Genomic DNA, 27,650 nt, shown 5'->3' on the forward strand with positions numbered 1-27,650 from the left:
ATCCAAACAACCTTCATCACCCACGAACTCATCAAGGTTCCCCAAGGTCTCTCCTGTACTACTTGAATTAGACCCTTCCTTTTCTCCTCCAAGGTGGGCTCTAGCACCATGTTCAGAGCTACCTTAGATGGGGAAATATTTTATAGACCCCCTTCCTCGGGGAATGTCAACTTAGTACCTTGGGACCCACTTTCTGCCTTCACTGTTGGTTAGAGAGGTTTAACAGCAGGTGAGAAGACAGGGAAAACATGGAGAAAGAAGCAGAACAAGTGTGTGATCTTTTTGTCCTGTCTAAGTGATAGTGGAACAACTCACTGCTCCATGCTTCTCAGCCTACCCCGGATGCCTGCAGGCTCCAGATCCCTTCTTTCCTTCTCTAGTTATCTTGTGAGCATCTTCGAGTTCCCGTAGGGCTTCAAGATAATCTCCTCCCTTTCCCATTTAAGTAAAAAAGTATCAATCACAGATGCAATGTCCCACACACAGTATCCAGATGCCACATCTCTGTGCTGATAAGCATGGTCTCACGTCCCCACGTCCCTCCTCAACCCAGACCCCCATGGAAAAATAAACAAATCAGGCCTTGCTACATCTTTGTTAGGCGCAAAATGTTGAGGCGCACGGGAAGGAAAGTGGCACCGGAGGCGTATTGGATCTCCCGGAGGACCCCTTCCCACTTCTTCTGTTCTTCATCATATCTGGAGACAGACAGACAGACAGACAGTTATGGTAAGGAAGGCTTCTTCTCTCAAGCTGCTCTCCATGGTGGTGGTAGCCCATGGTGTGAGTCCTATAGGCATTATTTGGCCACAAGGCATCTGTGGAAGCTGCGTGGGGACTTTCAGCCCTGATCTGCTCTGCTTTGCAGCACCAGACTAGGGGAGGTGGGTATTTTTCCATTGGGAAAGGGTTTGGTGACACCAAGACTGAGCATCCATGGTGAGGGCCAGTGGGTGCCTGCTGAGGGTGCTCTAGAGCCACAGATGTGAAGGACAGGAGCAGCTAACGCTCTATTAGCAGCCATCAGAATGTGCTTTCTGTTCACGCATAACACTATCAGATTTCCAGCCTGAGTACTGGCTTTTCCCAGGGAGAGGACTCATTGCAGAAGTGCTGCTTCACACCAAAGGGAGGTCTGGAACCAGCTCCAGGCAAAATGACAATGCAGCAACAAAGCTAAAGGAGCTGATTTTCCCTGGTAAGTTGCTATTTGAGGCTGGGAGAGATCACTGAATCACCTAATGTGCCCTCCAGCACAGCACAGGGCAAACTTCTCGCCCACTGAACCTGCAGCCTCATGCTGGTGTAGCCATCTCATTGATAGCATCAAGAAAGACAGAAGCTATCTGTTCCTCCAGTGGCTACCACTAGCATCCCTCCCATACTCCTGTGGGCAGCCATGGGGAAGATCATCACCTCCAAACGTCGTTCAACTCCGTTGGCACCAGCTCTCCCGACTCTGTCTCCACTGTGGCAAACCCTCCAAGCAGGTAGAGCACCCCAGCCAAGCTCACCAGGCTGACGGAGCTGCGCTCCTGCGGGAACTCAGTGAAGGTGTCCCACCTGCCATGTAGAGAGAGGGGACATGTTAAAGCACCCTGCCTACCTCCATGCTGAGGCTGGCCTTGAACCAGGAATCAACAACTGAATTAGCTAGTGATGGTTTAACTTGTGTAGGTCTAGATGGAATGGGATCATGCACCATCTGTTGTTAGAAATACCTGTCTCCATCATCTTAGTTCAACTGCATTTTGCACTAAGTGAGCTGTAAAGCACACCTTGCATGGACCAGCATGCCCCAGCAGTAGGACTGCAGCTGCAAGGCCCACCCAAAGTCAGAGAGTCTATTGTGTTGGGTAAAGCTGCCAAGATGAAGCTACAACACTGCAGGGAACCCAAGAACTGCACCAGTTGGTGAAACTGCTTTAAAGGTGAGCCTGAGATGATCCACAGCCCAGTTGCAGTGGCATTGGTGATGCCCAGCTCTCTGAGGAATACAAACTGTGAGTAACTGGTACCAGGACTTCCAAAGAAACCTCCAAAATGGCTACAAGTTGCTTAATGCACACTTGTAGCTGCTTCTCATGTAACTACCGCCTGAAGCTGTGCTCAGGTACGTACCTGTTGGTGGCAATGTCATAGACTTCCACTGAGTTGGTCAAGCCGGAGTCGGTCACGCCAGCCGCCACATAGATCTTGTCCTTATGCACAGTGGCTCCAAACAAGGAGCGGGCGGTTTTCATGGGAGCCAGCTCCTTCCACTCAAACTTGGATGGGTTGTAGACACACATCTTTTTCAGGCACTTCCTAAAGAAAGATGAGAGAGAACAGAAGCCTTGATCACTTGCCAGGGGTAGCTTTGCAACACAGGAGTTTGGGGATGTCTGCTGGGAAGAACGTGGAGTGTCTAGAGAGGATTTTTCTCCTCCATATTGGCACGCGTGCCTTTGCTTGGGTATATACCCAAAGATGCCCACACGTGGAGACATCATTTATGTGTATAACATATCCCCTTCTGCTGTGCTCGTGTTGGGTAGGAGTCCTAAAAGTTCAGTATAGTGCTCACAGAGCTGGATATGGGTCCATGTAGCTAATTGCCTCTCAGAAACTTGCACACAGCCATCAAGACAGTGTTTCAGTGGTCCTGATCCAGTTTGTTGCTGCAATATATGACCATCAGCGTCCCTGTCCCCATGATGGCAATGTAAGGTGTGTGAATGTATGCACGCTCACGCTTTTCAGACGAAAATCCTGTCAGAGCAGGACCTATCTTTGCTGGCTTTTGGCATGTTTGTTCTGCAAACAGTCACACCTCTGCCTTGCAAAGCAATGGCTGCAGTGCGCCCTGAGAGAGGCTGTTTCTGCTGAGCCCGTCTCCTGCAGGAAGGCAGGATGGAGGTCAGGTTTGATGAGGTTTTTCACTCCTATTGCAAACACCCATCTGGATTTGATTACTAGGACCACACTGCTCCACAACAAGTCAGAGACAAGAGACCCTGAATGTGAAGGAGTTTCTTGCTCTTCAGTGCCTGTCTCAATCTCTGTGACATTTATTTTGTGAGCAAAGGGGATGTTATGTTCCCTCTCCTGCAAGGACAGTACCATCTCCCTGATGTCCCTGTGGGACTTCTGAGGGCTTGGGAAGGACTGCAGTCACAGAAGCAATCTGAGAGGGAAGGATCCACACCTCATACCCCTTCTAACCCTCTTAACCCATACAGGATCCAGGTTGGAGAGGTACCAACTCACTCTCCACACTCCCACTAGTTTGGGGGATGACTCCCTGAGTTTCTCTTGCCTTTTGACTTACTTATCACTTCCTTTGCCACCAATGACGTAGACAAGACCGTTGTGCGATACCACCGCATGGCCGTAGACTGCATAAGGGAGGGAATCAGCTTCACCCCACTTGAAGGACCTGGATCAGGGAAAGATTGGAAGCAAAAGGATTTGTAGCTTTCTTGGTAAGGCCTGGAGTACATTGTATTTTCCAAACCTAGAGGTGACTCAATCTCAAAAATATGAGGTTATCAATGAGACAGGGCTCATGAGTAAATTTTGTGATCCTAAAAAAAGGGAGGAAACAAAATATGCAGAATGTTTATGCTATTACTCTTTATTTTCTGCAGCATCCCCTACTCCTGGGCTTTTTGGGTACACATTCCCACTTCTCCCAGGATTTCACTTCATTTCCAAGCATTACCAGCTGAACAAAAACAAGACAGGTTTCTGCATGGCAGAAAAAAATTAAAACCAATAAGACTTAGGGGTACAAGATCCTGATGACAAATGGTTTTTGGCCATCCCCTACCACTCTGGTGTGCTTTGGCTGGCCGACACTCAGCAAGGACCCACGGGGGTGGGTATGCCCACATTTCGCAGTGCAGTGCTCTGTTGAAGCCTCTGAGCTAGATCTGGGACAGCAGAGGATGAAGCTGTAAGGCCTTGGAAACCCCAAACTGGTACCCAAATAGGGCTGACCAATTTCTCGACAGGTGCCCATTCGTATCCATGTAGCTTAGACTTGTCCCCAGTTTTCATACATGTAGGAGGTAGCCCCCAAGACCTGCACTTTGTTTTACTTAAGAACTGAGAGTTCTTAAGTTTTCTAATTGCCCAACCAATTTGGGCAAATATTTGATCCCGTCGAGCAGCACTTTGCCCTCTCCAGGTTTGTTATAGTTGAAATCTTGACTTAAATAATGCTAGAAAGGCAAGTGGTGCTGATCACATCTCTGCCAGCTTCAAATCAGTATTCAAACCCTTCCCTGAGCACTCAGTGGGGGCAGATGCAGGGGCAGATGAATGCCCCATTCTGTGGGAATGAAACTGGTTTCAAGTCTCTGCCCATAAAGCAGACTTTGAAACACACGCATCTAAATATAAACCAAGCAAGGGCTTGTAAATGTCTACTTCTCTGCCTCTTTGGCAGCAGTCTTTGGATGCTTCTGTCTTCTGCGAGCAGAAGAGGATGGTGCTTTTTAATAAAGGCTATGATGTAACATGGGTCAGAGTCCATTGTCCAAAAATAATTGGATATTAAGCCTGATATCAATTAGGCTGGTCCATTCAGTGCCACATCAGAGTATTTTCAAAACAAACTTGCCTGTTCAAAGCCACTCCTGGTGAGATCATGATGAATGTCACTGGATCTCCAACCAATGGGCAAGAGCAGAAGGAAAAACTCCTCTCACTCCTTTGTGTATGCTTCACGTAAACATCTACTAAGATCAGTCCCTGATAACATAATATCCCCATTACGGCTTCCATCTTGGGGAGGTTCAGTTACAGTAAATGAAGCAGCTGGCCAGATATGACTCAGTGTCCCAGGGTATAGCCTGAGACAGTCCCAATGGTCCCAGCATCTACATGCAGAGTTCAAGCCCTGTCTCTGAAACCTTTCGGCCCCTGGAGAGCTGGGATCATTTTCAATGGCAGCTGCTTCACCTTCTCCTGTAAGCCACCTCCCGCCCCACACTTGCATGTGAACACTTACAGCCGGTCATAGCACAGAACCGAATCCAAAGTCTTCTCTCCCTCTTTCAGTTCTTTCCCTCCGACCACAAATATAGAGTTTTCTGCCTCTCCCAGGCCAAAGAGGCAGCGAGGGGAGGGCAGCGGGGGCATCCCCAGCCAGTCTGCATCCAGATGGTCGTACTGAAAGGAAACACATGGTCATTAGTGTGTGCTCACCCGGCCCATTTGCTTAGCAAAAATCAGGGTCCAGAGGCTGAGGGAAAATTCTATTCCCACATGCAGCTTGGTCACCCCAGCAGGCACTTCCTGCAATGCCTGTGCCTTACCATTTGGTGCAGAAAGGGAGATCTTAGTGCAATTCCAAGTCATATATCATACGACATATGTTTTATGGCAAGGCACAAGAGCAGAGATACACCAGCATGAACATAATCTTGTCTATGCACCAAAGCCTTGACTTGGAATAACTTTGGTCATCCTTGGAGGAGAGAGTCCCATATTGGACCTACAATGAATAGTTCCTGGGGCTGGAGGAGCTGAAGCACTTGAATCTTAGAATTTTTGCCTGAACCTCTTCAGGTGTAGCCCACACCACAGTATTTCATCCTGATACTTTCCATCTCTGCCAGGTAGAGCAAGGTGTGGGCAATGTTGGCTACGCAGCTCACTCCCCTGAGCCCCTTCTTTTCCCACTGATTCTTCTTTCTGGCAAATAATCAGTTACCATGTTCCTCCTCTGCTTCTCAAGATACTGTTGTTGTCCTGTATCACCTCAGTGTGTGTGTTTGTGAGATGAGCTGTACATGTGTCTATCTGCACATCAGGTACTTACACACTACTTATCAACCCAACACAGTACAACACAACTGAGACAGTACTGCAAAGACCACAGCTCTTCTTGCTGACCAGAGTGTGACAGACCCATCTGATAGATGGGGAAACTGATTCATAGGGCACTACTAAATCAGATGCCCAAATCCTTGCAGATCCTTGGACATCTGTATATCAAGGCATTGCCTCATCTCCCATCAGAAAAAAACCATGAAAGATTATGAGGCTGGGGCTCTCTGGGCACCATGGCTTGATGGGAACTGTAAACTGGGACAAAAACATTTAATATAGCAGAGGAGCGAGTGATGTCTTTCAGCCAGTTTGGTGGGACTCTGCAAGATGGAGCTGTGATGCAGCATTGCCTGAAGCACTGTTTGCTGTGGGCTCAGGCCAAAGAACTTTAGCTTGCTGGGTTGCCTCCAAAGACTTGGCCTCAGCTGGGTGCCTGTGGTTATTGTCTCTTTGTAATCTGTGGTCCACATATGGGTTATTTATAGTGCAAGTCTGAGCAGCTTGGTCACCAGGATAGTTAGTTCCTGCTTCTTGATGGATTCAGCATTGTTTTCAGGTCATAAATCTTAGAAATGACAAATAAAGGATACCCTTTTCCATCTGAAATGTCGATGGAATCATTTTGTTCCTGCCAAAATTTGCAAGGCCTCTGGGATTTATCAGCATTTTTGTATTTTTGTGCCTGTCCTTAAGTCTAAACTATCCCTGACCTAACTCTCCTGGCTTCAGCAGAAAAAAGGGGAGGATAGAAACAGTCAGATGGTTGCTGCTGCACTGGCATGGTGGTTCAAAGTTTTGTTATATAGCTGCCTGTCTACATTTGTGTGAAGTTTCATCTGAAAAAAAAGATTCAAAAAGGCTCTCTTACTCATATAGAAACCTCGAGCTACATAATGACACTGGTGGTAATAAATTACACCTTTGAAACGGATGGCACTTCCCAACCCTGGGAGACTTGTCTGCACTTCCCATGCATGAGTGCCACGGAAAGCTGTGAAGGGACCACTGTCCCCTTCTTGTGGGCAAGGCGATACAAACAGCCACATGATACCCAAGGCATTTGCTACTGAGTCAGTGGCAAACTGGGAGCTGAATATAGAAAGTTTGCTGGTTACAGCTTAGAATCACAGAATGCTTTAGCCTGAAGATACCTCCAAAGGTCTTTCATCCAGCCCCCATGCTCAAGCAGGCACAACTTTGGAGTTAGAACAGGTTGCCAGGGCTTTGTGCAGTCAAGTATTAAATGTCTCCAAGGATGGAGGTTTTGTGACCACTCTGGACCCCTGCTTCAGTACCCCACCGCCTATGTTGGGAAAACCTTTTCCTCACAACTAACCGAAATGTCCATTACTGCAACCGGTGGCCATTGTCATTTGTCCATCTTAGTGCAAATCCAAGAAGAGCCTGGATCACTCTTCTGTATCTCCTCTTAAGAGGGAGCTGCAGACACCAATGAGATCTTCCCTTGCCCTTCTCCAGACTGATCAGACCCAGCACACTTCCAGAGGCAAGAACAGCAACTAGAAATGGGGCACATACTGGTATGTAGGGACATACCCTGTGTCCTTGGGGTGTTTGCTCTGTGGCTGTAGCTGCTGCTGTTCCTTTGTTAGCACTTGGCAAACTCACCCTTGGGTTTAGCTGGGGATTCATAACACAAAGGATGCAAAGCAGAACCCAGACCTGATGCCATTAACCTTCCAGCCAATGTACCCTATGACAGCCAGGGTTGGGCCAAATGCAGTGTTCAAAGTGGTGCCCTATTCAGGATTTTAATCAGGAAGGCTTATTCCTATTACTTATTCCTTCAAGCCTCCTTTCCCAATTACCAGAACCCCTTCTAGTGGGATCTGTCTTGAAAATATAGGGAGAAGAGTGAAGCAACTCAGATGTTTCACCTTCATTTACAGCTTGCATCTTAATATCATATGATAATGAATATTACTCACATCACATGGAAGCTAAAGACTGGTGATGCTCCAAAGTGGTTAAAGAAACAAAAGAAAAATAAAGCTAGTACCTGTAGGAAATAGGAACTCATGGGATCCTCTTTGCTGTCCTCGTTGTAGTATAGTCCTCCAACAATGAAGATCTGATTCTCTTTGGTCACCAGACTGATGTGGTTCTTTGGGATTTGAGTAGACAGGGAGGCAAAATAGCACTCATTGGCAGTGGGATCATAGGCCACTGCTCCACTGTCGCTCACCATGAAAATAAGGTCCTGAAGGAACATCCCAAAGCGCATTGTGTCATTTAAGATCCCTGGGAGAGCATCCTCCTCTGTATCTTCCTCCTCCTCTACTGCTCCATTGACAACATTGTCTTTCTCTTGCTTTCCACTGCTTTTCTTCACTTTCTTCTTCTTCACCACAGTGAATTTGCCTTTTTGGGCATCCTTCACCATCTGCAGTTTCTTGAGCAGCTCTGGGCTGGACTTCACCATGGTGTGCTTTTCCACGTGGTCCTTGATGTAGTCATTGGGCATGAGGCGGAAGCGGATGCTTTCAAAGATGACAGGCAAGGCCTTCTGCCGGCTGTCATGGTCCTTGGTCCCCACCCACTTCATCACCACTTCAAAGACAGTCTCCTCTTTCTCAATGTTGAGGGAGTCACTGGAGATGATGGCAATAAGCTCGTCCGGGGAGAGCTGGTAGAACTCCTCGTCACGAGAAACCAGTGCAAAGCGATCACAAATGAAATCCCGAGCTGCCACGGCCAGCCGGGCACAGTCCAGCATCAAGCCCAGCCTGAAGATAGCCAAGCAGTTGCTGAGGCAGAGCCGCTTCTGCAGGAAGGACACGCAGACGGTGAAGATGGAGGGGATCTGGAACATGTTGGCCACGGAGAAGATGTCCTGCACATTCTGCTCTGTGATCTCCAGCTCAGAGGTGTAGATATAATGGAGGATCTTGCCCATGACGTCTGGATCAACATCTTCTAAACTGACCTCCCTCTTCTTGCTCTCTTCCATGTCTGAGAGGAACATCGCTCGGAAATAGGGGCTGCATGCTGCCAGCACCAGCCGATGGCAGGGAAACGCTTTCCCCTTGACTTTTAAGAAAAAAACACAGTCCAGAAACTTATTGTGGTCCAACATGTCTTTGAGTCCATCCTGGAGGAGAGTTTGCTGGTAGAGACGCAATTCTTCTGCTTGATCTAAAGGCAAACCCATGATGAAGAGTAACTGCTCTTTCTCCTTTTTTTCCCAATCCTTCTTTTATAGATATATATTTATGAATATATCTATACCTAAGCCCCTGGTAAAGAAACTTGCTCAAAGCAGGGCCCGCAGTCTCCCTTGCTTCCAGACCGTCTGCACAGTGGGAATGTGAAACGCTTGCTACTATCGCAGCTGTCTGTGTACTTCAGCTTCCAGCGTAGGGCTTTATATATAGCCACAGCGCTACAAAGCTTAAGGAATCTATACTGAAGCATGTGTAAGCCGATCACCCTTTAATATGACACATTGGACAAGGAGGAAGGGAGGGGGCCGGGGGAACAGCTGTAATTCCAGCCTCCATGCTTCAGGAAGGGTCTGTCAGCCCATGAGTCACCCCAGGGGGTGCAGGAGCTCTTGCTGCCATGTCATGATGGGAGACATATGTGACCCATTGGCTCAGCCACCGTGCTTGGGAAACAACCTCCAGATGAATCAAACATCTGAATCTGCCTTCTGGGTCATGAATGGCAAGGCCGAGACCTTCTCCCAGCACTGCTAAAACGACTGCTCTGAAACTCCTAAACCTTTTGCTGTACTAAAAATAGACAGTGAAGTCAAAGCTGGAAAGATGCAATAAGGGAGCGTCTTATGTGGGCCTTCTGGAATCCCTGGCTCCAGCCAGCTCGCTCCCAGGGCTGGTTTTCTGCGCAGGTTTGTCCTTTATTCTCCTCAAGAGTCACTTTTCAGGAGTCTGGAAGGGGGTGGAAAATGAATATAGAGCCATTTATTTACATCCCTGTACGGGACATGGCACCTATGCTGGAAGTTACTTGAAAGTCTCACTAAAGGAAGAGACTCAAGGAGCCTGGGAGATGGATGGCTCTGCTTTGCCTGCAATACATGCATGGGCCTGAATGGCACAGTCTCTGGATGCCTCATCATTAATAAATCCATCTTTTCCACATCTTGGTGACGAAGTCTGAGGCAGTAGACTGAGAAGTAAAGAGAGAGCAGTGGAGGGCTTCAACTCACAGATTAAGACATCTACACATGGGTATATTATTGTAAATTGAGGGTCTCCTGCTAAGGTCTACTGAGATGCAACACTCCTATGTTGAAGTCTAGAGCCACAGCAGGACAGCCTGCTTCACCTTGAGCTGATGTTCTGGAAAGGCTGAGTCTCCAGCAGGTCTAATATCCCGCTTGCATGCCGTGGATGTCTAGGAAGCCCTGTGGGTCCTCAATGGCCAGTCTTTGTCCAGCTCTTCTCATGGAGCTCAGAAAGGAACAAATTATTTTGGATAGACATGGGTGAGCAGAATAGCTATAATTATGCCTACAGTAAAAATTGTACATGTATCTGTTTTATCTCTGTTACTATGGACCCTTTGGGCCAGCTGACACTCAGTTATGGCACAGATTTAATTAACGATCTAATTAAGTTTATGCAAAGATATTAGCCACCCTTCTTTGTGTATCTAAAGCCATAGTAGCTCCTTACCCTGGCATGGATGTATTTATAAAAGTGATTTGTGCTTTTGTCTACAGACGTGCAAAGAGGGAGGGAGCTATACTGGTATGAAGCCCTTTTGTACTGGTGAGGTTCCAGCAGCATCTGGGAGGTACCAATATAGCAGGGAAATAATCATAAGCTGTTTTCTGAGCTCACATGATAAGCTCTTCTGCTGGGCTGCTCATCTGTGACAGCATCAGGCGATGAACACTGATCTTTGAACTGGGTCGAACTTCAGAAACGTTCCTCTGCTCCCAGACATGTGGGGCTGGACACTCCCATCCTCTCCTCTCCCCTCCCTCTGCATTAGTTCTGTGCTTTCCCAAGTTTAATCACAATGTTGTGCTACCAGCAGGGATTTTTCCCCCTCTGCCTTTAATGTCTCTTGAGCCCTGGCTTGTTTTCCTTTTCACTGTGCTGCTCAGCGTGTGCTGCCGTCCAAGGTTTGCTTCCATGCTCCCTGTGTCACAAAGCGCATCTGCTAAAGTGCAGATACAGCCCATCCCTTCTCAGAGGTGCTCTCACCAGACAGTGACTATGCTGGTTCCGCACCTGGTCTGTGGTATCCGTTACCTTCAGTGGTTTTGCACAGCAGCTGGGCCAGCTCCAAAGCATGGGGATGCAGCCCTGGTTTTATCAAGTGCACTGCCTCCTCAGTACACTGTGTCATTTAGGCTCCCTACAAGCATGGGTAGATACAGGTATCTCTGGGAGCTGGTTCGCTGCACCCAAGTTAAACACTTACCTGAGATGAGAGGACTGTTGGAGTGAGTCCAGAGGAGGCCACAGAGATGCTTCGAGGGCTGGAGCACCTCTGCTATGGAGACAGGCTGAGAGAGCTGGGCTTGTTCAGCATGGAGAAGAGAAGGCCCCAGGGACACCTTAGAGCAGCTTCCAGTGCCTAAAGGGCTGACAGGAAAGCTGGAGAGGGGCTTTTGATAAGGGCAGGTAATGACAGGACAAGGGGGAATGGCTTTAAATTGACAGAGGGGAGATATGGACATCGGCAGAGTCATATCATATCACAGAATGGTTTGGGTTGGAAGAGACCTTAAAGCTCATCCAGTTCCAAACCCCCTGCCATGGGGAGGGACACCTTCCACTAGACCAGGTTGCTCCAAGCCCCGTCCAACCTGGCCTTGAACACTGCCAGGGATGGGGCAGCCACAGCTTCTCTGGGCAACCTGTGCCAGGGCCTCACCACCCTCACAGGGAAGAACGTCTTCCCAAGATCTCATCTAAATCTCCCCTCTGTCAATTTAAATCCATTACCTTTTGTCCTATCCCTACCTGTCCTTGTAAAAAGTCCCTCTCCAAGTCTTTTCTCTGATGATAGCAGTGGAATTGGAGGCAGACATCAATTCTGAGCCCTATCTCTTGTAGAGACTTTGATCGTAGTAGATTTGTCCCATCTGCCTTCCATTTGCTGGGTCCAGTGTGTCACCACTAAGGTAAGCTGGTCTCCAAACAAATACCAGCCAAGCCCAGAGGGATTTAGCATCTAAAAGAAAATGAGATGGCACATGTACATGCTATGAGGGTGCAGTGCTCATAGTTACCATTCATTCAGATGGATGGATGAATCGATCCTCCCCAGGGATCTCCCTCCACTTCCTCTAAGAGTGCTGACTGCTGTGTAACAGACAACAGCCCTGAATGGTGATGGGCTGTTCTGAGGTAGCCCCTGGCTAACTGGCCCCAGATCTAACGGGGCTACAGCTAGTCATTTCCAATAACTAATGGACTAAGTCACTTATTAAGTATGTCTCCAAGTGGGTAATAGCACCCCCCATGACGTGGAAGTGAGTGAGAATCTATGGAAAGCATCCTAAGGGGATGCAATGTAGCAGGATCATTCCTTCCCATGCACAATTTTAGAACAAGGAAGGTGAATGCAGGAATTACAGCCATGTCAGGTTGAATAGGTGTCCAATGTAGGGCTGTTAATTGGGATTTGTACTTGCAATAGCAATGAACAATTGCTTTTCTTGGCTTCCCAGGTGAGTTTTGGTAACAGACAGGTGATAACCAGATCAGACAAGATACTTTTCTCCAAGAAAGAGAGGAGCAGTTGATGAATTGTTTTCTACAGAGATATACACTGAGGCTGAAGCTCTGCTGAGCAAGTCTGTGCTGGTCGAGATAACACCACTTGGGTGCTCCTGGCCCACCAGACCTCCTGGGTTTGTAAAAGCAAATAGCTGCAGGGAGAACCTCAGGCAAAGAGGGGCAAATCCCAAGTTCTCCCATGAACAGCCTCTCTAACAAATCACCCGCTCAGTTGGTGTCTAAGATTAGCTCCTTCTGGCAGCTCCAGCGATGCAGCTGCTGGGTAAATTTAGATCCTTAGTGAATGGGTTATTTTCTCTCCTGGAGTACCCGCGTCAGGAGGGCAGTGCAGAGTCACTGGGCTTTGCCATGTGAGTCACCCACTTCGACACCGGGAAGTGGGTGACTCTGTTTGTCCTCCCGGGCAGCCAAGGACCTGAGCTGAGCCACCTGCGGAATCAGAGCCTGTGGTTTCAGCAGCTCAGGGTAGCTTCAGCTGTGTGAGGACAACTGTATGGAGAAGGGCGAGGTGAGTTTTATCCTGGGAGGAAACACAGCATGTCATAGCTGTTTTGGTGGAAAAGAGTAAATCTGAAATAATGGAGATGCCAAGAAACATCCACCAGAAGTCCAGCAGCTTCTTGTGTTAAAAAACTATGTGCCTGGTTTTGGGGATGTGACCAGAGATGCCACCAAGGCACAATACCTGCCCTTCCAACAGTTTTAGTTGGGCTCCAAGAAATAAAACCAACACGGCTTTGAGCTCAAGAAGTACATGGATGACAATTTGATGGCAGTAGGCTTGTGATATTTCACTGGCATGAAGATGGAGTCAAAATAAAGGTAAGTATGAATCAAGCTGCAGCCAAACCTCCAATCTGATGATGCCACTAAGGTGGGTTTCCTTTAAGCTCAGTGATGTCTCATATCACTGTTAGGGGTGGGAAGTGAGGACCTGCAAATAGATCATTTTGTCTCTCAGCTCTAACGGCAGGGCATTGACCATTGCCCAGGGTGTCACCTGCACTACGGCACCATGACAGTGATGAGCAGCAGGCATCATAGATGTCCAACATTTATTTACTACATAAATAAGTGACATTTATCAGGGACTTGACAAAGTACTTTGGCAGAGCTGAAAGCTGGCTAGGAACTGATCCTGTTTCATCCACAGGGAAGCCAGAATACACCAGCACCAAGCGTCTTGACCCACTTTGTAAAGTGGTCCAGATTCTGCCCTCACCAAACATTGACATAACTCAGACATAAGGCCGCTGAAAGTTACTCTAAAGTGCAAGGAAGCCAGAGCTATTTTTCATCTTTTCCCCAAGGCACCATGTTTCACACGTGTACATTTATTCAATACACTCCCTATGCAGTGTCCTAAAGTCTACTTCTCCAGGGAAGCTATCACAGGCTTTCCTTCCACCACCCAGCTCCAGATCACTGCCCTTCATTCAGGGTCTTTCTGCTTTGGTTATATATACGCTTGTGTGCTCATTCAGCCATGCAGTCTTGGGCTTAGGCTGTGTGCACTAAAGTCAGTTGAGGAATGTATGGCTGGAGATGAACAAGAGTTGGCTACAGCATCTTCAGCCATGGACAGGCATGTAAGCTTAAACCTTTGTCCATGGCATCTGAAAAATCACAGCATATCATACCATAGCAGGATGGTCATGGTGGCCACATCAGCCTGAGACCTGGCAGTGGAGAGCCCTTTGGGTTTGAGCTGGGGCCTGGGGACCAAGCACCTGTGAGCTATGTGTTGTTTCTTCAGCTGGTCCTCAGGCATTTTGTATGTGATGCACGATGGCTGTGAAGCAAGTGTGACTCCCGCACTCTCCTTAACTATGCCTGATGCTGGCATTAAATTACTTTTTTTCAAGACATTTAGCACTGATGAGACCTGTTTTGCAGAGATTGTAACAGCTGTGGCTCCACACTGCTGCCAGTGGTGGGGAGATAATACCCTTCCATGGGTATTAAAGACTTCCTGGTCTTCCTACCCTTTGCTATAAAGACTGTACTATTTATTTACTAGCCTCTTTGCAGGTATAGATTGTGCTGAGCCATTTCACAATCCTTCCTGCACAACCATAGGATGCTGACCACTTCTTGTAGTGAAGGAAACATGGGATGCTCGGGCTGGAAGTGACCTGGAGGTGGTCTGCTCAGAGCAGGCTTAGCACCAGCTAATCCCTTTCTCATAGCTGTGTGTCTGGACCACCATAAAACCTCCAGTTGCGGAGCTTGGAGAGTCTCCTTTGGGACACATGGGCTACAGATCCTGTGGGAGTGAGGTCAGGGAGTGTGGGATCAGATCCACCTGAGTGTTGGTGGACCCCCTGGAAGCAGGGAGGGAAATTTCTAGTCCTGCACAATGTCAGGGGGTCAGAAAAATGATGGCGATGGCTCTTTCCAGCATTAGAGAAATGTCCTGGGAGCCTACCTCAGCGACCTGTCACACATGGGGAGCCTGCAAAACTCCCACTATGTCTTACAGAAAACCTTTCCCGCAGCAAGGGGGTGACCTGTGCCTTCCAGGTGACTTCTACGTGGGTGAGATACAGCAGTCCGATTGTCTGGAGTGTTTGGAAAGCCCCAGCCAGTGGCTGGCCTGGCAGCAGTGGCTGGAAGTGGGATGAGGCTTTGGGACAAGCCTGCTGATGCCTCCCTTCTACTCTGCCTTTGCTTTGTCAGTCTTCTCCTCCTTGATGGCCAGGATGCGCTCATGCTCTTTGATCAGCTGCACTCCACAGTATGTGATGAACCAGATGGACAAGGTGCTGACAGGGAAACCTAGAAGGTGTAGGGAGACATGGTCATCTTGGTGTGGCAGCTTGCCTAACAAGGCCAACTGTTCTCTCCAGCAATGCTGCCTCTCAGGTGGGTTTAGGAGGTCCTACAAGTTCATGATGGCCAACAACATTTTCCATTGTAGATCCAACCCTACAGCTTCACTGAGAGAAGAGAGAAAACCCCAAGATCAGATTTTAGATGATCTGAATTAGGTGGGCTGTGCTTGAGCCCACCAAAGCATCATGGACCACAGCTAATGTGGGAATATGCTGGAGTGGCTTTGAGCACTGTCTTACCCCCAAAACTCCTTCTGTTCCCCAGGTTTAGACTTGGTGGTTGACTTTCTGCCCATTCAATCTGCCCATGTCCATTGTTGTTCAACACTGTGACCTTCTGGAAGTTTTAGGTCCTACTAATGCCAAGGATCAACCCCAGCCTTGTTCTTTACTCAATGGGGACACAATGTACACATAGGGAAACACATGTTTTTGTCACCTACATAAGTGACTGAGAGCTGGGAGCTCTCCCTTCACTTATAAAAGATCTAATGGTATTTGTAATCACAAATCTGGTATCCACAGCAGAGAGGAGACACAGGCTTTGTACCTGCTAAAACAGGACCTCTGAAATGAATAATGCAACCAGCAAAAGCCAGCTAGCTCAGCGGGCAGGCACTTCTGGCACACTGAGCCCAGGGTGTCACATTATCGGTTTCCTATGCCAGCCTCATCCCAGAGAGGGCTGGAGGACATGGGTTCCTGACGGCTATTTATACCCTGGGGTGCTCAAGAAGACTTCAAAATGGTGCCACCGTCCACTGATTAGAAATGTACATATTTGCTGTACATTTCTAATGTACTGTAGCATGAGGATTTGTACCTGTCACCTTCAGGTTGACACAGGAGTAACTGCTAAAGCAAAAGGAGAAGAGGTAGGACAAGTAAGTCACTTTCTCCAGCAAGGGCACCATTTCATCACCAGGGACTCAGCCCACCTTGGTGCAGTGAATGTGACCTTTGCATTGCTGCAAGGAGTCTAAACCACATTGTCAGGCTGTGCTGGGAGCTGTACAAGCACACCTGGAAGGTAGCTCGTGCTCCAGAGAGCTCACATGAGAAGAGTGGGGGATAAGAAACCATTCTTTTCCATAGGAATTGAGCACATTGGGAGCTGCCACATAACAACCCAATGACTAGGCCACTTCATATCCAATAGGACTCAAAAGCCCCAGTCATCAACTCCCCTACCAGTTTCTCCCCATCAAGACAAGGTGTCCCTCGATGGGGAGGGCTGGTAGCACCTTACCTGTCTGGAGGAGTCTCTTGGTCACTAGCAACGCAAACTCCAGGCTGTTGAGGGCTAGGATGTTGAAGAGGATGATGGCCCAGAAATTCACAGCCCCAAAAACTGCCCTAATCCGCCGAGACATGGCCGCTGACATTTTGGCCTGTGGTGGGGAGAGGAGTAGAGAGTGAGGAACAATGGGGCTGTAAGGATGGGGTAAGCACTGGGCCAACTCCTGTCAAACTCCAGCTGGGATCCCTGGGGGGTAGGCAGAAATTAGAGCAGGCTTTAGTATCTTTGGGATTAAGAAACATAAGGACAAGGTAAAACTTGTGTTCTGTTGCTGGACTCATACGTGTTTGAGACTCTTCACTGGCGTTTCAAAGTCCCATGGGTAAGGGCAAGATATTACACATGGTTTCATGCTAATTGTAAAGGTTGAGTACTGCTTCCTTCATCTGTTGCCTGGGCTAAGCCATTCCTCAAGGCAGAGGAATGCTCTTTTATACCAGGATTATTATTAGCCCTGTGTGCATATTACTCCCACCTCCTGGTAGAAATTGTTTCCTAGGAATTAAAAAAACCCCAACAAGCTGGAAACTGGTGACAGCAGCAGAGTGAAATTGTCACTGGCATATAATCCTCAGGAGCAGCTGCTGTGAGTGAGGCAGAGAAGTAGTTTATAGCAGTCTTCAAAGAGCATGATGAATCCCCAGGCCACTTAGTGCTGAGAATTGCAGTGCCGCAGGGAAGCAGATTTCTCTGCCTGTGAGTGCTATAATCTGATTGGAAGTTCAGTGAGGAGGGCAAATGGGAGGACTCCTCTCCAAAGTTTTTGTTCAAAAGAGGTCTTTACTGAGATGGTTTAGAACCTCCAGACTTTAGATTGGGCAAAAAAAATTAAGCAACATAATTGTTTCCAGGATGGAGTTTCCTAAGTTTTTCTTCCAACATATCCCCAAGGTACCTTGGTCCCAGAGGCAGGGGACTAAGCTTTGGAGTGGTTGGAAAATGATTCATTCTAATACCTAAAATTTGCTTTTATCAGAAATCAGATCAAAACATCAAAACCACTCAGAATATCAAGATATTTTGCAGAACAAGAACAAATTATTTTTATATGGAAACGTATAAACAATTCACCATGAACAGACCTCAGATTGTGTGTCTATCTGGGGTACTTTGACACTCATTGGGGCTGCACTTCTTGTTCTCTTGGACCTCCATTTTCCCTCTGAAAGCTCCACACCAAGCCTAAATGTCACAGGGGCATGTGGGAATTTGCTCTGGGTGGGTGACACAGTGCGTAAATTGAAGGGATACAGAGCACCAGGGCTGTGTTTCCCCTGGCCAGCTAAGCAGCTGATCGCAAGGATGCTAAAGGCCACAGGAAAAAGCTTCAGGTCTCCACACAGGAGGCCTGAACATGGAGCTGCATAGCTTCATCAGTGATGTTGCTCTTCAGTCTCGGCTAAAAATGGATCTGACTTGTATAACAAAGTTTGATCTCCCTGCAGTCATGGATGTTTTCCAGCACCAGAGTTTGGTCCCAGACCCATTGACCTTTCCCCATCCACTTGCAGCCTAGCTCCTCACCTCCAGTTTGACAAAGGGTGCCTGCTGGAAGAACTTCTGCACCCAAAGCTCAAAGTTGAGGCCAAAGCAGTTGAAGACAGACCAGATGTAAACGATCTCACAGGGTCCCAGCCACAGGGTGGTGATGGCAAAGGTGGCGATGGAGGCCATGAGTTCCTTAATGATGTTGTCATGGTTCTCTCCGATGTGATCATACACGTACCTAATGGCAAGGGAAGAATTTGGTGCTCCCTGTAGTCAATGAGACCCCTCTGGAGTCCCTTATCCATGCTCACCCACCACAAGACTTCCACGGGCAGGTCGACATAGAGCACCCCAGCAAGAAAGGGAGGATGTTTTGGCTGACACATTCTAGCAATAAACTGATTATTGCTGCAGTCCAGCACCCTTTCCCCCTCTTGCAGCTGAAGGGTTGCTAAGCCGTGGGGATCTGTAGAGCTGCAGGCTATCTCAGGCTTCCTGCTGCACAGGATTTCATCACAGAGCAGCCACAGCCACTACCTTCAGTAAAGGTTTACTGCTGTGAACTTGTGGCTGAAGAGAGCTGGCAGGCTCAGGGAGGTGTAGATACAGCTCAGGCCACCCTTGTTACCCAGGATATGGGAGACCTGGGCTCAATGCCCCTTTTCTGCTGGTGGAATACGAACCTGACTCTTCCTCCCTTGAGGGAATGCTAAACCCACCAGACTTAAAGGGATCTCTGGACAGAACCCTCCTATTCCTAACTTTGGCAGAGGGCTGTGGCCCTTTGTGGTGATTAATTCAATGGTATTAGGGGTAAATATTCCAAATATGACTTCATGCCATAGTGGGATTCATTCATAATAGAGGACACCTCAGCTTTGGGATGAACAGCATTTAATGCTTCATTGCTATGTGATGAAAGATAAAACCTGAACCAGACTAGAGATGGTTAACACTTACTTGCATAGCCAGTCGTTAATCCCTCTGTCAAAATGCCTAAAATGCAGATGATACAAAGCATTAAAACACGCAGTGTAATGAATGACACCCTTCCACGCAGCGGTCAGCCAGAGAAGGCACCCAATCCCCTGAAAAGATACATCTTGAGCCTTGTTCATAGCAGTTCTCCATGTTCCTTCCTTGAACAGGTCCCACTGTTCATGCTGTGGTAACCTCTCTTCTTATCTATTGCTTCCTGCCCAAGAATATTTCCCTAGGCTATGGTCAGGTCTAGGCTATAGGTTCAGTATATATGCTCAATGTAGATAGTCTCCAACTCATAGGCCAGCTCCTCAGAATCCCAGCCAAGATGTCTCCCCCCCAAAGAGTGTTTCATTCAGGTCAAACATGCCATCTCTCTTCATTGCATGTGGGGTACTTACGTTTCTGCAAAGACGTAGAGCATGGTGATGCATTTGGGGGGCTGGGGTGGGTCCAAGTGGTCGAGTCTGGCAATGGTGTTGATGACCCCAAACATGACAGCAGCTTTCACCCAGTCATACACCAAATTGGAGTAGGCCAGGCCAGCTGGAGCAAAAATGAGAGTCAAACGAGACTGTCTTGGAGAGGAGGAGTCTGACACGGGAAGACAAACCCTGTAGGAACAAACACTAAAGATTTCTAATTCCTATTGCTGCACCTTGCTTGCTGCATCTTGCTGCTTCCCTGCCAGCCTCCAAGAAAAGTCCACCTCCACTCCATTAGGCAGTTGAAGACAGCAGCTACAACTCCCCTGAGTTGCTCTCTGTACAACCTACACAGAGGGGCTATTTCAGTGGCTCACAAATACCTATAAGGGGTGACCACCTGAGAAGGCATCTGAGATGTCAGATGTGCCTCTTGCAACAGCATGGTGCTGATTTTTTGGAGGTGCTGAGCTCCCTCCAAGCCCAGAACAAAGTCAAAGGGGACGGCTTGGTGCTCAGCCTCTTAAACCAGCAGCTGAACAATTTACACTGGGACCTTGTGAGAACATCACACCATCACCTCCTGCTTTCCAAGGCTGCCTGACCCCAGCTCTGTGCATTATCAATGGGAAGAAGAGGGGGTTTTCTAAAGCCTGTCCGACAAAAGGCATTGCCAAAGCCTCTCAGTGAGGGTGGATGGAGATCGGAATCACTCACCACTGCCCTGAAGCTGAGTACAGGTGTGAACCTGTCCAAGCACGGCCACTCACCCAAGGACCAGTCCGAGAGGCGGTTCATGAACTTCAGGTCAGAAGGAAGAGTGAGGATGTAGAAGAAGTGGAAGAAGATGTCCACAGCAATGACGGCCCCCACATGGATAAGGGCATGGACCCGGATGTTCCTCATCTCATCATCTTTGCGTCTTAGCTCTCGGGTGCTCACCTGCCCAGGATGGCAAACCAGGAAAGGGCTGAGCTGAGAGACAGGCAGCGTGTTCTTCCGTCCAGGGAAATGGTCCAAACAGGGACTCAGTGCTGCCCTTCAGAATCACACCATGGCCTACATGACACAAATTGCCACTGATGTAGGAACACCCAAGGGTGTCCCTCCAATACCGGCACCTCAGCGCTGAGCACAGCAGCAATGTGCCTCCTGGATCACCCTCCTAGCAAAGGCTGTTCCCACTGTTGTGGCTTCCAGCAGAGCAGGCACATGGTGTGACACCACAGGTCTGGTTGTATCTAAGGGACCTGAGCTGGGGTTAAAACCATACCGACCAGGGAGCTGGGGTTTATGCTCTTTCTGTGGGGACATGTTCAGAAAGTCAAGTTTTCTTAAGGGTGGAGCCATGCACAGGTCACTAAGGGAGAGCAAATGCCAATACCCATCACATCTACAGGATACCACAGCCTGAGGGAAGGACAAGGAATTACAGAATGGTTTGAACTGGAAGGGATCTTAAAGCTCATGCAGTTCAAACTCCCCTGTCATGGGCAGGGACACCTTCCACTAGAGCAGGTTGCTCCAAGCCCCGTCCAACCTGGCCTTGAACACTGCGAGGGATGGGGCAGCCACAGCTTCTCTGGGCAACATGTGCCAGTGTCTCACCTCCCTCACAGGGAAGAACTTCTTCCTAATATAGGAATAGTGAAGAATTTTTTCCTGATATCGAATTTAAATCTCTCCTCTGGCAATTCAAAGCCATTCCCCCTTGTTATATCCCTGCAAGCCCTTGTATAAAGTCCCTTGCCCAGGAGAGGTTGGGAACGGTGTTGGAATCACACCTATAGCTCTGCCAAGGCCGGGATCATTTGGGAGGAGGAGGAAGATGACTAATGATCTCTGGAGCTTCTGCTGAAGACACTTGCTGTAAATGAGAGAGGAGATGCCATCCTGAATAGGTTGGGAGCTAATCCATGGGGATTTCATCTCTGCTGTGTCTTGAACAAACAGGGGGCCGGGCTTTGCCTCCTGGAGCTGTCATGTCTCTGGCTGTTGTAATATAATCACCATCCGAGCAAGCTTTCAGGATTACACTGGGCAGACTGATGTCCTCGCTTCCCCGCATCGCCATAAAAATTGCTGCTGTATTCAAAATCCTCTTAGGTTTATTACTTTCCCTTTATTCCCTGCGAGAGATGGGAGCTCTCCCAGCATAATCCACAGGCTGCCACACCAGGCCCATCATCAAATCCAGATGATTTCTGAGCATTAAAGCCTTTGCCAGATTTCTTTCATGTCTGTTATATGCCAAGTGCTTCAAGGGTACAAAGAGGCCACTGGACCCTGAGCTGAAAGAGAAGCCAAGGGAGGACAGTCTCTGGCATGGAGATGTGCAGGAGGACATGGGCACCCCCTTTCATAGAAACATTTAGAGAAGAACATTTGGAGAAGACCCTTAGGATCACCAAGTCCACCACTACCAAGTCCACCACTAAACCATGTCCCCAGGTGCCACATCTACAGGTTTTTTAAATTCCACCAGGGATGGTGACTCAACCACTTCCCTGGGCAGCATGGTCCAATGCTTGACACTCCTTTCAGAGACAGCTTTTTCCTAAGTGCTTCAAGGGTACAAAGAGGCCACTGGACCCTGAGCTGAAAGAGAAGCCAAGGGAGGACAGTCTCTGGCATGGAGATGTGCAGGAGGACATGGGCACCCCCTTTCATAGAAACATTTAGAGAAGAACATTTGGAGAAGACCCTTAGGATCACCAAGTCCACCACTACCAAGTCCACCACTAAACCATGTCCCCAGGTGCCACATCTACAGGTTTTTTAAATTCCACCAGGGATGGTGACTCAACCACTTCCCTGGGCAGCCTGTTCCAATGCTTGACACTCCTTTCAGTGAAGAATTTTTCCTAATATCCGGTTTAAACCTCCCCTGGCACAACTTGAGGCCATTTCCCCTTATCCTCATGTCTGAGTGTGGTGGTATCATCCCTTTATCATCAGGGCTTTGTGCCCCACACTTCCAGCCCTACAGAAGTGAATTTGTTCCCTTGATCCTAGTAAGGAAGATGCTTTTCATCTCAAATGCAGCTGATCAAGCCCTGGTAGTGGTGAGGTCCCATCACACATGGGGGTGCAAGGGCTCTACCAGGATGTAGCAGCAGGAGGAGACAAAGATACAGATGTGTTTCCTAACTGGGCCGCACACCCCACGCTGGGGAAGAGACTCCATCTGCCTGCCCCCGTAATTGCTGCTGGGCAATCAGGAATTCACCTCTGCGATGAGCTGCAGCTCCAGCAGAGCAGGGGAGTGTTTAGCCAGGAGATGGCAGTAGTGGCCAAGACAGGACCTCTGGCTGGGGTGTGGAAAAGGTGTTGGGACTTCTTGTGCCTTTTGGGGTGGGCGTTTTAAGCAGCAGACGGGGGAATTGCTCATTAAGTGGCCAGAGACATCCTGGTTTGGAGCTGTGCAAGGGAGCAGGGCGTTGGATCTAGATGATCTTTAAGGTCACTTCCACGCCAAACCATACCATGATGCTGTAAATTATAATCGCTGCAGACCAAGATTTGTAGGAGTGATGGAGTTAATGTGCTGCAGATGTGAGGAGTTTAATGCCCTGATTTACAGACACATGGCTGCAGTGTTAGGAGAAGCCAGTGCTGCCCATTTCATAGGAAAGATTGATGAAAAAGGGGGAAAGAAGAGAAACATGGGGTGGGGAGGGCACCCCAAGGCACTGTATCCCCTCCAGTGGGGCTTGGACAGTGGGGCTGCTGGAGCCATGCTCGCCTGGAAGTCAGCCTGACAGATAAGACTGGAAAGGTGAAGCCTTATGGTGGAACATTTCTTCCAGCAGCCTGGCCATCCCTGGTGCTTGTCTGCTGAGAATGGGCTGATGGCAGACTCAGTGCACCACAAACATTCCTTATAAGGGACATAATGATCTTACGATCTTCAGGGTCTAAATGCTGCTAAAGTCCTTTTAAATAGATCCTGTAAGACCCAACGGATCCTGTTCCTTCCAACACGCTGCACAAGGTTATTCACTCCCCAGGTGATGCAGCAGCAAGGAGCAGGACTCAGATCTGGGCTCATCCTGCTCACTGGAGGAAACAAAACAAGTGCAGACCCTTTTTTAGACAACCAGTACTAGCCCAGCACTGGAGAGAAGGTGCTGAGCTGGGTGGATCTTCAGTCTCCTCCTCTCCAGGGAGGCTCTGGGCTATTTCTTCTGAATTCACAAACATTCTTCCAGAATGCTCTTGCACTCAGAGGTCAATTTGGGTCCAAAAATTCAATTTCACTGTTCTTATGTGAAAGGAAACAGAGGGGTGTCAGTCTTTCTCAGCACCATTGCTGACCAAGAGGTCCCTTCCTTAACAAACAGTACCAGTCTGATTTGATGGCCAAGGTTGATCATTGGTGTAAAAGAGGATGTAGAGATGGGAAGAGTGAGGAGGGAGAGAGCACTGCTGTTTTTCATGATCTGGCTGTGAAACAGCCCCAGCAGTTGGCTGGTCCCAGCCCAGCCTTCTGCTGATGTTTTCCTGTGCTATTTGAAGTCTGCTCTTCACAAAGCTCCCCTGGTTTAGTGTAATACAGGCAAAAAGTTGGGGGACCAGGGTATTTCATGGAGATCAGAGGAAGACCCTGGTTGCTTCTTTATTTCTATTTGCCATCTTATTTATTTCTATTTGCAATCTTACTTATTTCTAGAGAAATATTATTTATTTCTAGAGAAATAACTTCATCTGAAGACACAGAGACCATCCTCAGAAACACTGGATGGTCACTTCTTGGGCAAACCAGCTGGACAGAAGCGTGAGACTGCCCTTGCTGTCCCAACCACCAGCATGCAGAGGCCCTGAAGATGGGCGCCACAGGTCTGGCTCTCATCGTGGCCTCCCAGCACAGCACAGTGGGGCAGCACGGAGCTGTTGGGGTGGGAGCACTCGGAAACTGAGGCATCAAGCACCACAGGTACCCAACGAACAAGGACATGATCTGAACCCTTCCCTCCTCACTCCAGCATGATGCTATTGCTACAGCAATGTTTTCCGTTCTGAACTGACCAGTGGAAATGACCAAAAACCCAAAAGGGAAGGTCAAAACCCCATCAGTTTATGCCCCTCCGCACAAAAATCGCAGCATCATTGTGCAGCTCAGACTATGGCCACAGACTCTAGGTGATCATGAGAAACTCTACAACCATTTGCACCTCCACTGTGGCAAAAGCTGGAGTTCTGTAGGCATTAAACCCAAGCAAAAGCAGAGAAAGGTTTACTGAAGAGCACTCACCTGGGCAAGAAACTGGTCAAAAGTCATGACAGGCCCAAAGAAGAAGAATGGGAGGTAGAAGTTGTACTTGAGGAGGTCGAAGATGGAGTAGATACCCTCTTTCTTCTCAGCGCTCTCAAGTGCAAAGCTCATGCAGCGCATGATGGTGAACCCACTTCCTCCATAGAACAGGACATCTTGAAGATCAAAAGCTCCCGTTACAAACCCGCTCTGGATGAGAAATTAAGAGTTACCACCAGGAACATGGTGTCACTTCTGTGTGCCCTCACTTTGCGGAGGACATCATTCCTGGGACACCACATAAAGCCTCTAATTATGCTCGGACACCAATTGTCACAGGTGCTAATGAGCCTTGCTATTGGAAAGAGAGAACTAGGGCTCAGTTTCCCAGCTGGGTCCTGCACCCTGAAGGAGATCCTCTTGGCCATGTCTTTACCAAGCAGCTGTAGGTTACAGAGGCTTTAGTCTGGGGTGGGAGCACTTACTCTGCCACAGGGACATAACCCTGCCCAGGGAGTGAAGAAAAGCCAGCACAAGCCTGATGGAGGGGACACACACATTTCAGGGGGTAAGCAGCAGGCAGGGAGGGACCGCACTGTCCTTCAGAGGGACTGAATAGCTTTATAAAGTCCTTCCTGGGCTCCTCTCCACCATCAGTGAGAGAAGATCTTAACTGGGCAGAGAGCCAAGAGATAGGCATGGACCCATCCCAGCACTGTTTTACAGATGGGGAAATTGAGGCACGCGGCAGGAGCACATCTTGCCTGGCTTACAAGCTGTTGACTGAGCAGCAAGAAGGGCTCAGGTGTCCTGAACTCTGGCCCAGTATGAAGCCATCAAAAGACAACATAGCCCCTGTGGCATTATTCCCAAGCTCACTGGCACTGGAGTCCCCTCCCTCTCAAACTGTGTGGGAACTCTGGTGTAGCCAGTGGCTAAAGGGCAAGTGGCCATGGTTTGAGGGTGCCCCAGGAGCCCACCTTGGAAGTAAACCCAGGAAGACAGACACAAGTGGGCTGGACGCGAGGCAGACAGATGGCCCAAGACAGCACCTACCTGCCATGAGCTAAATGGCTCCATCTTGAAGGAGGCGAGACAGCAGAGCCCGGCCACATAGCAGAGCCACTTCTGCTTGGCCAGTGCGACTGAGTAGAGGACAACGCAGTGTGAGAGGATGATCATCAGGTAGACGGGTCCCATGCTGCTCAGCACAGCTAAGAACCCATACAGCATGTACACCACAGCCCGGTGCTGCAAGAAGAATCACAGAATGGTTTGGGTTGGAAGGGAACTCAAAGCTCATTTAGTTCCAACCCCCCTGCCATTGGCAGGGACCCACAGGCAAGGAGATCTTCCACTAGACCAGTTTGCTCAAAGCCCCATCCAGCCTGTCCAGGGACGGGCTGACACAACTTTGCTGGAGTCCACTTGGGGCAACCTGTTCCAGTGCCTCACCACCCTCACAGTAAAGAATTTTTTCCTTATATCTAATCTAAATCTACCTTCTTTCAGTTTAAAGCCATTTAAAGCCTTGTCTTATCCCTACATGCCCTTGTAAAAAGTTCTTCTCCAGCTTTTTGTAGGCCCTGTTTAAGTATTGAAAGACCTCCCCAGAACCTTCTTTTCTACACGCTGAATAAGCGAACTCATTCAGCCGTTCCTCATAGCAGAGGTACTTCAGCCCTCTGATCATCTTTGTGACCTCCTCTGGACTTGCTCCAACAGCTCCGCATCCTTCTTATGTCGGGGCCCCAGAGCTGGAGGCAGGACTCTGTGTGTGTCTCACAAGAGCAGCCCTAACCCGTGGTCAGTTTGGTGAAAGCCCCAACTCTTCTCCCCCTACCCTAGAACACCCCTCGAACCCCCTCCACCCTGGTGCTTTCAAATCCAACCCACCACATCCCTGGCTCACCTGTGGCACTGTCAGGGAGCAGATCTTGCCGAAGAGGACATGTCCTGAGAGGGCGAAGATGATGACGTTCCTGAACGAGGTGAACCACATCACCCACTCGAAATCGGCCACATCCTGTGGGAGTAGCACCGGTGCCTTACTGTCCCCAGTCCTTGCACCCCTGCCCCAACACCCTTCTTTCTGGAGGGGAAACCACATAACTTTCAAAGCCTTTTCCTCCCATTTTCCACCCAAGGGCTCCTGAGCATTTTAGGTTGGTCATAAAACCCTGGGAGATGTGGAGAAGTGGCTCATGTTGGTGGGCACAAAGGCGAGCATCCACAGTGCTGCAGGGCTGATATTTTCCTGACTAGTTCTTCAGGGAGAAAAATACAAGTCATGTGGACTTTGCAAAGTGTGTCAAGCACCAGAACAACCAGCGCTGTTTCTCCAGCAGTCAGCACTGACCATGTCACCAGTAGCTACAAAAGACTGAGTCTGTCTTCCTCTTACCATCTTCCTGCCGAAGTAGTGCCAGCCCGGCTTTATGCCATCCCGAAAGGCCTTTCTGTTCATGCTATCTGCGAAAGAACCAGAACAGAATTATGGGAGAGGAACAGCTCTGAGAAATGGGGCCCGGGTTTCAGCAGAGCAAGGAGCCTTCCTCACCATGATGATGAGCCATTAGGGCTCAAACACCCCATCCCAAAAGTGCCTAACTCTCATGGAGGACCATAGGAGTCAGGATCCTCAACTGCTTCTGCAAGACTTCCCAGCAAAGCCTTTTTGCAGTGCAGATCCCAGGGACCCGCAGTTGATCCCACTAAATTTCAGGTGTTTTGGGGTTTTCAGACAGAAGATTTGTGAACCAGCCCTGTACGGGCAGAGTGGCTGGCTGCTCTGTGCACTGGCGC

General features: G+C 48.7%; 2 protein-coding genes across 2 annotated transcripts in view; both read right to left on the bottom strand.

Moving 5' to 3' along the window:
* Window positions 1-586: 586 nt before the first annotated feature.
* On the bottom strand, window positions 587-8,992 carry KLHL40 (kelch-like family member 40). The gene is made up of 6 exons (XM_010012344.1): window positions 7,841-8,992; window positions 4,997-5,157; window positions 3,311-3,418; window positions 2,122-2,307; window positions 1,417-1,563; window positions 587-698 (listed from the first exon to the last, which is right to left on the bottom strand). The coding sequence occupies exons 1-6, from the start codon at window positions 8,990-8,992 to the stop codon at window positions 587-589; spliced, it is 1,866 nt and encodes a 621-aa protein (XP_010010646.1).
* Window positions 8,993-15,042: 6,050 nt separating this feature from the next.
* Window positions 15,043-27,650, bottom strand: part of HHATL (hedgehog acyltransferase-like) — a 12,982-nt gene continuing 374 nt past the window's right edge. Inside the window, exons 2-11 of the mRNA XM_010012343.1 lie at window positions 27,250-27,317; window positions 26,758-26,871; window positions 25,902-26,096; window positions 24,846-25,055; window positions 20,362-20,533; window positions 19,568-19,712; window positions 19,146-19,181; window positions 18,222-18,423; window positions 16,647-16,788; window positions 15,043-15,341 (exon numbers count right to left, since the gene is read on the bottom strand). Coding sequence (XP_010010645.1) covers window positions 15,220-15,341; window positions 16,647-16,788; window positions 18,222-18,423; window positions 19,146-19,181; window positions 19,568-19,712; window positions 20,362-20,533; window positions 24,846-25,055; window positions 25,902-26,096; window positions 26,758-26,871; window positions 27,250-27,317 — 1,406 coding nt within the window. The 3' untranslated portion in view covers window positions 15,043-15,219. The remainder of the gene's footprint in view (window positions 15,342-16,646; window positions 16,789-18,221; window positions 18,424-19,145; window positions 19,182-19,567; window positions 19,713-20,361; window positions 20,534-24,845; window positions 25,056-25,901; window positions 26,097-26,757; window positions 26,872-27,249; window positions 27,318-27,650) is intronic.

This window comes from Nestor notabilis, unplaced genomic scaffold (assembly GCF_000696875.1).
Source record: "Nestor notabilis isolate BGI_N333 unplaced genomic scaffold, ASM69687v1 scaffold28463, whole genome shotgun sequence".
NCBI classification, from domain to species: domain Eukaryota; kingdom Metazoa; phylum Chordata; class Aves; order Psittaciformes; family Psittacidae; genus Nestor; species Nestor notabilis.

What these genes read in the sequence shown, in the direction of transcription:
- KLHL40 (XM_010012344.1), bottom strand. Translation starts at nt 8,992, where the DNA reads ATGGGTTTGCCTTTAGATCAAGCAGAAGAATTGCGTCTCTACCAGCAA. An exon ending in TGAGTTCCTATTTCCTACAG is followed by an intron (nt 5,158 to 7,840) that starts GTACTAGCTTTA and finishes GTTTCCTTTCAG; the next exon opens with TACGACCATCTGGATGCAGA. An exon ending in GGTGGCAAAGGAAGTGATAA is followed by an intron (nt 2,308 to 3,310) that starts GTAAGTCAAAAG and finishes ATCTTTCTTTAG; the next exon opens with GAAGTGCCTGAAAAAGATGT.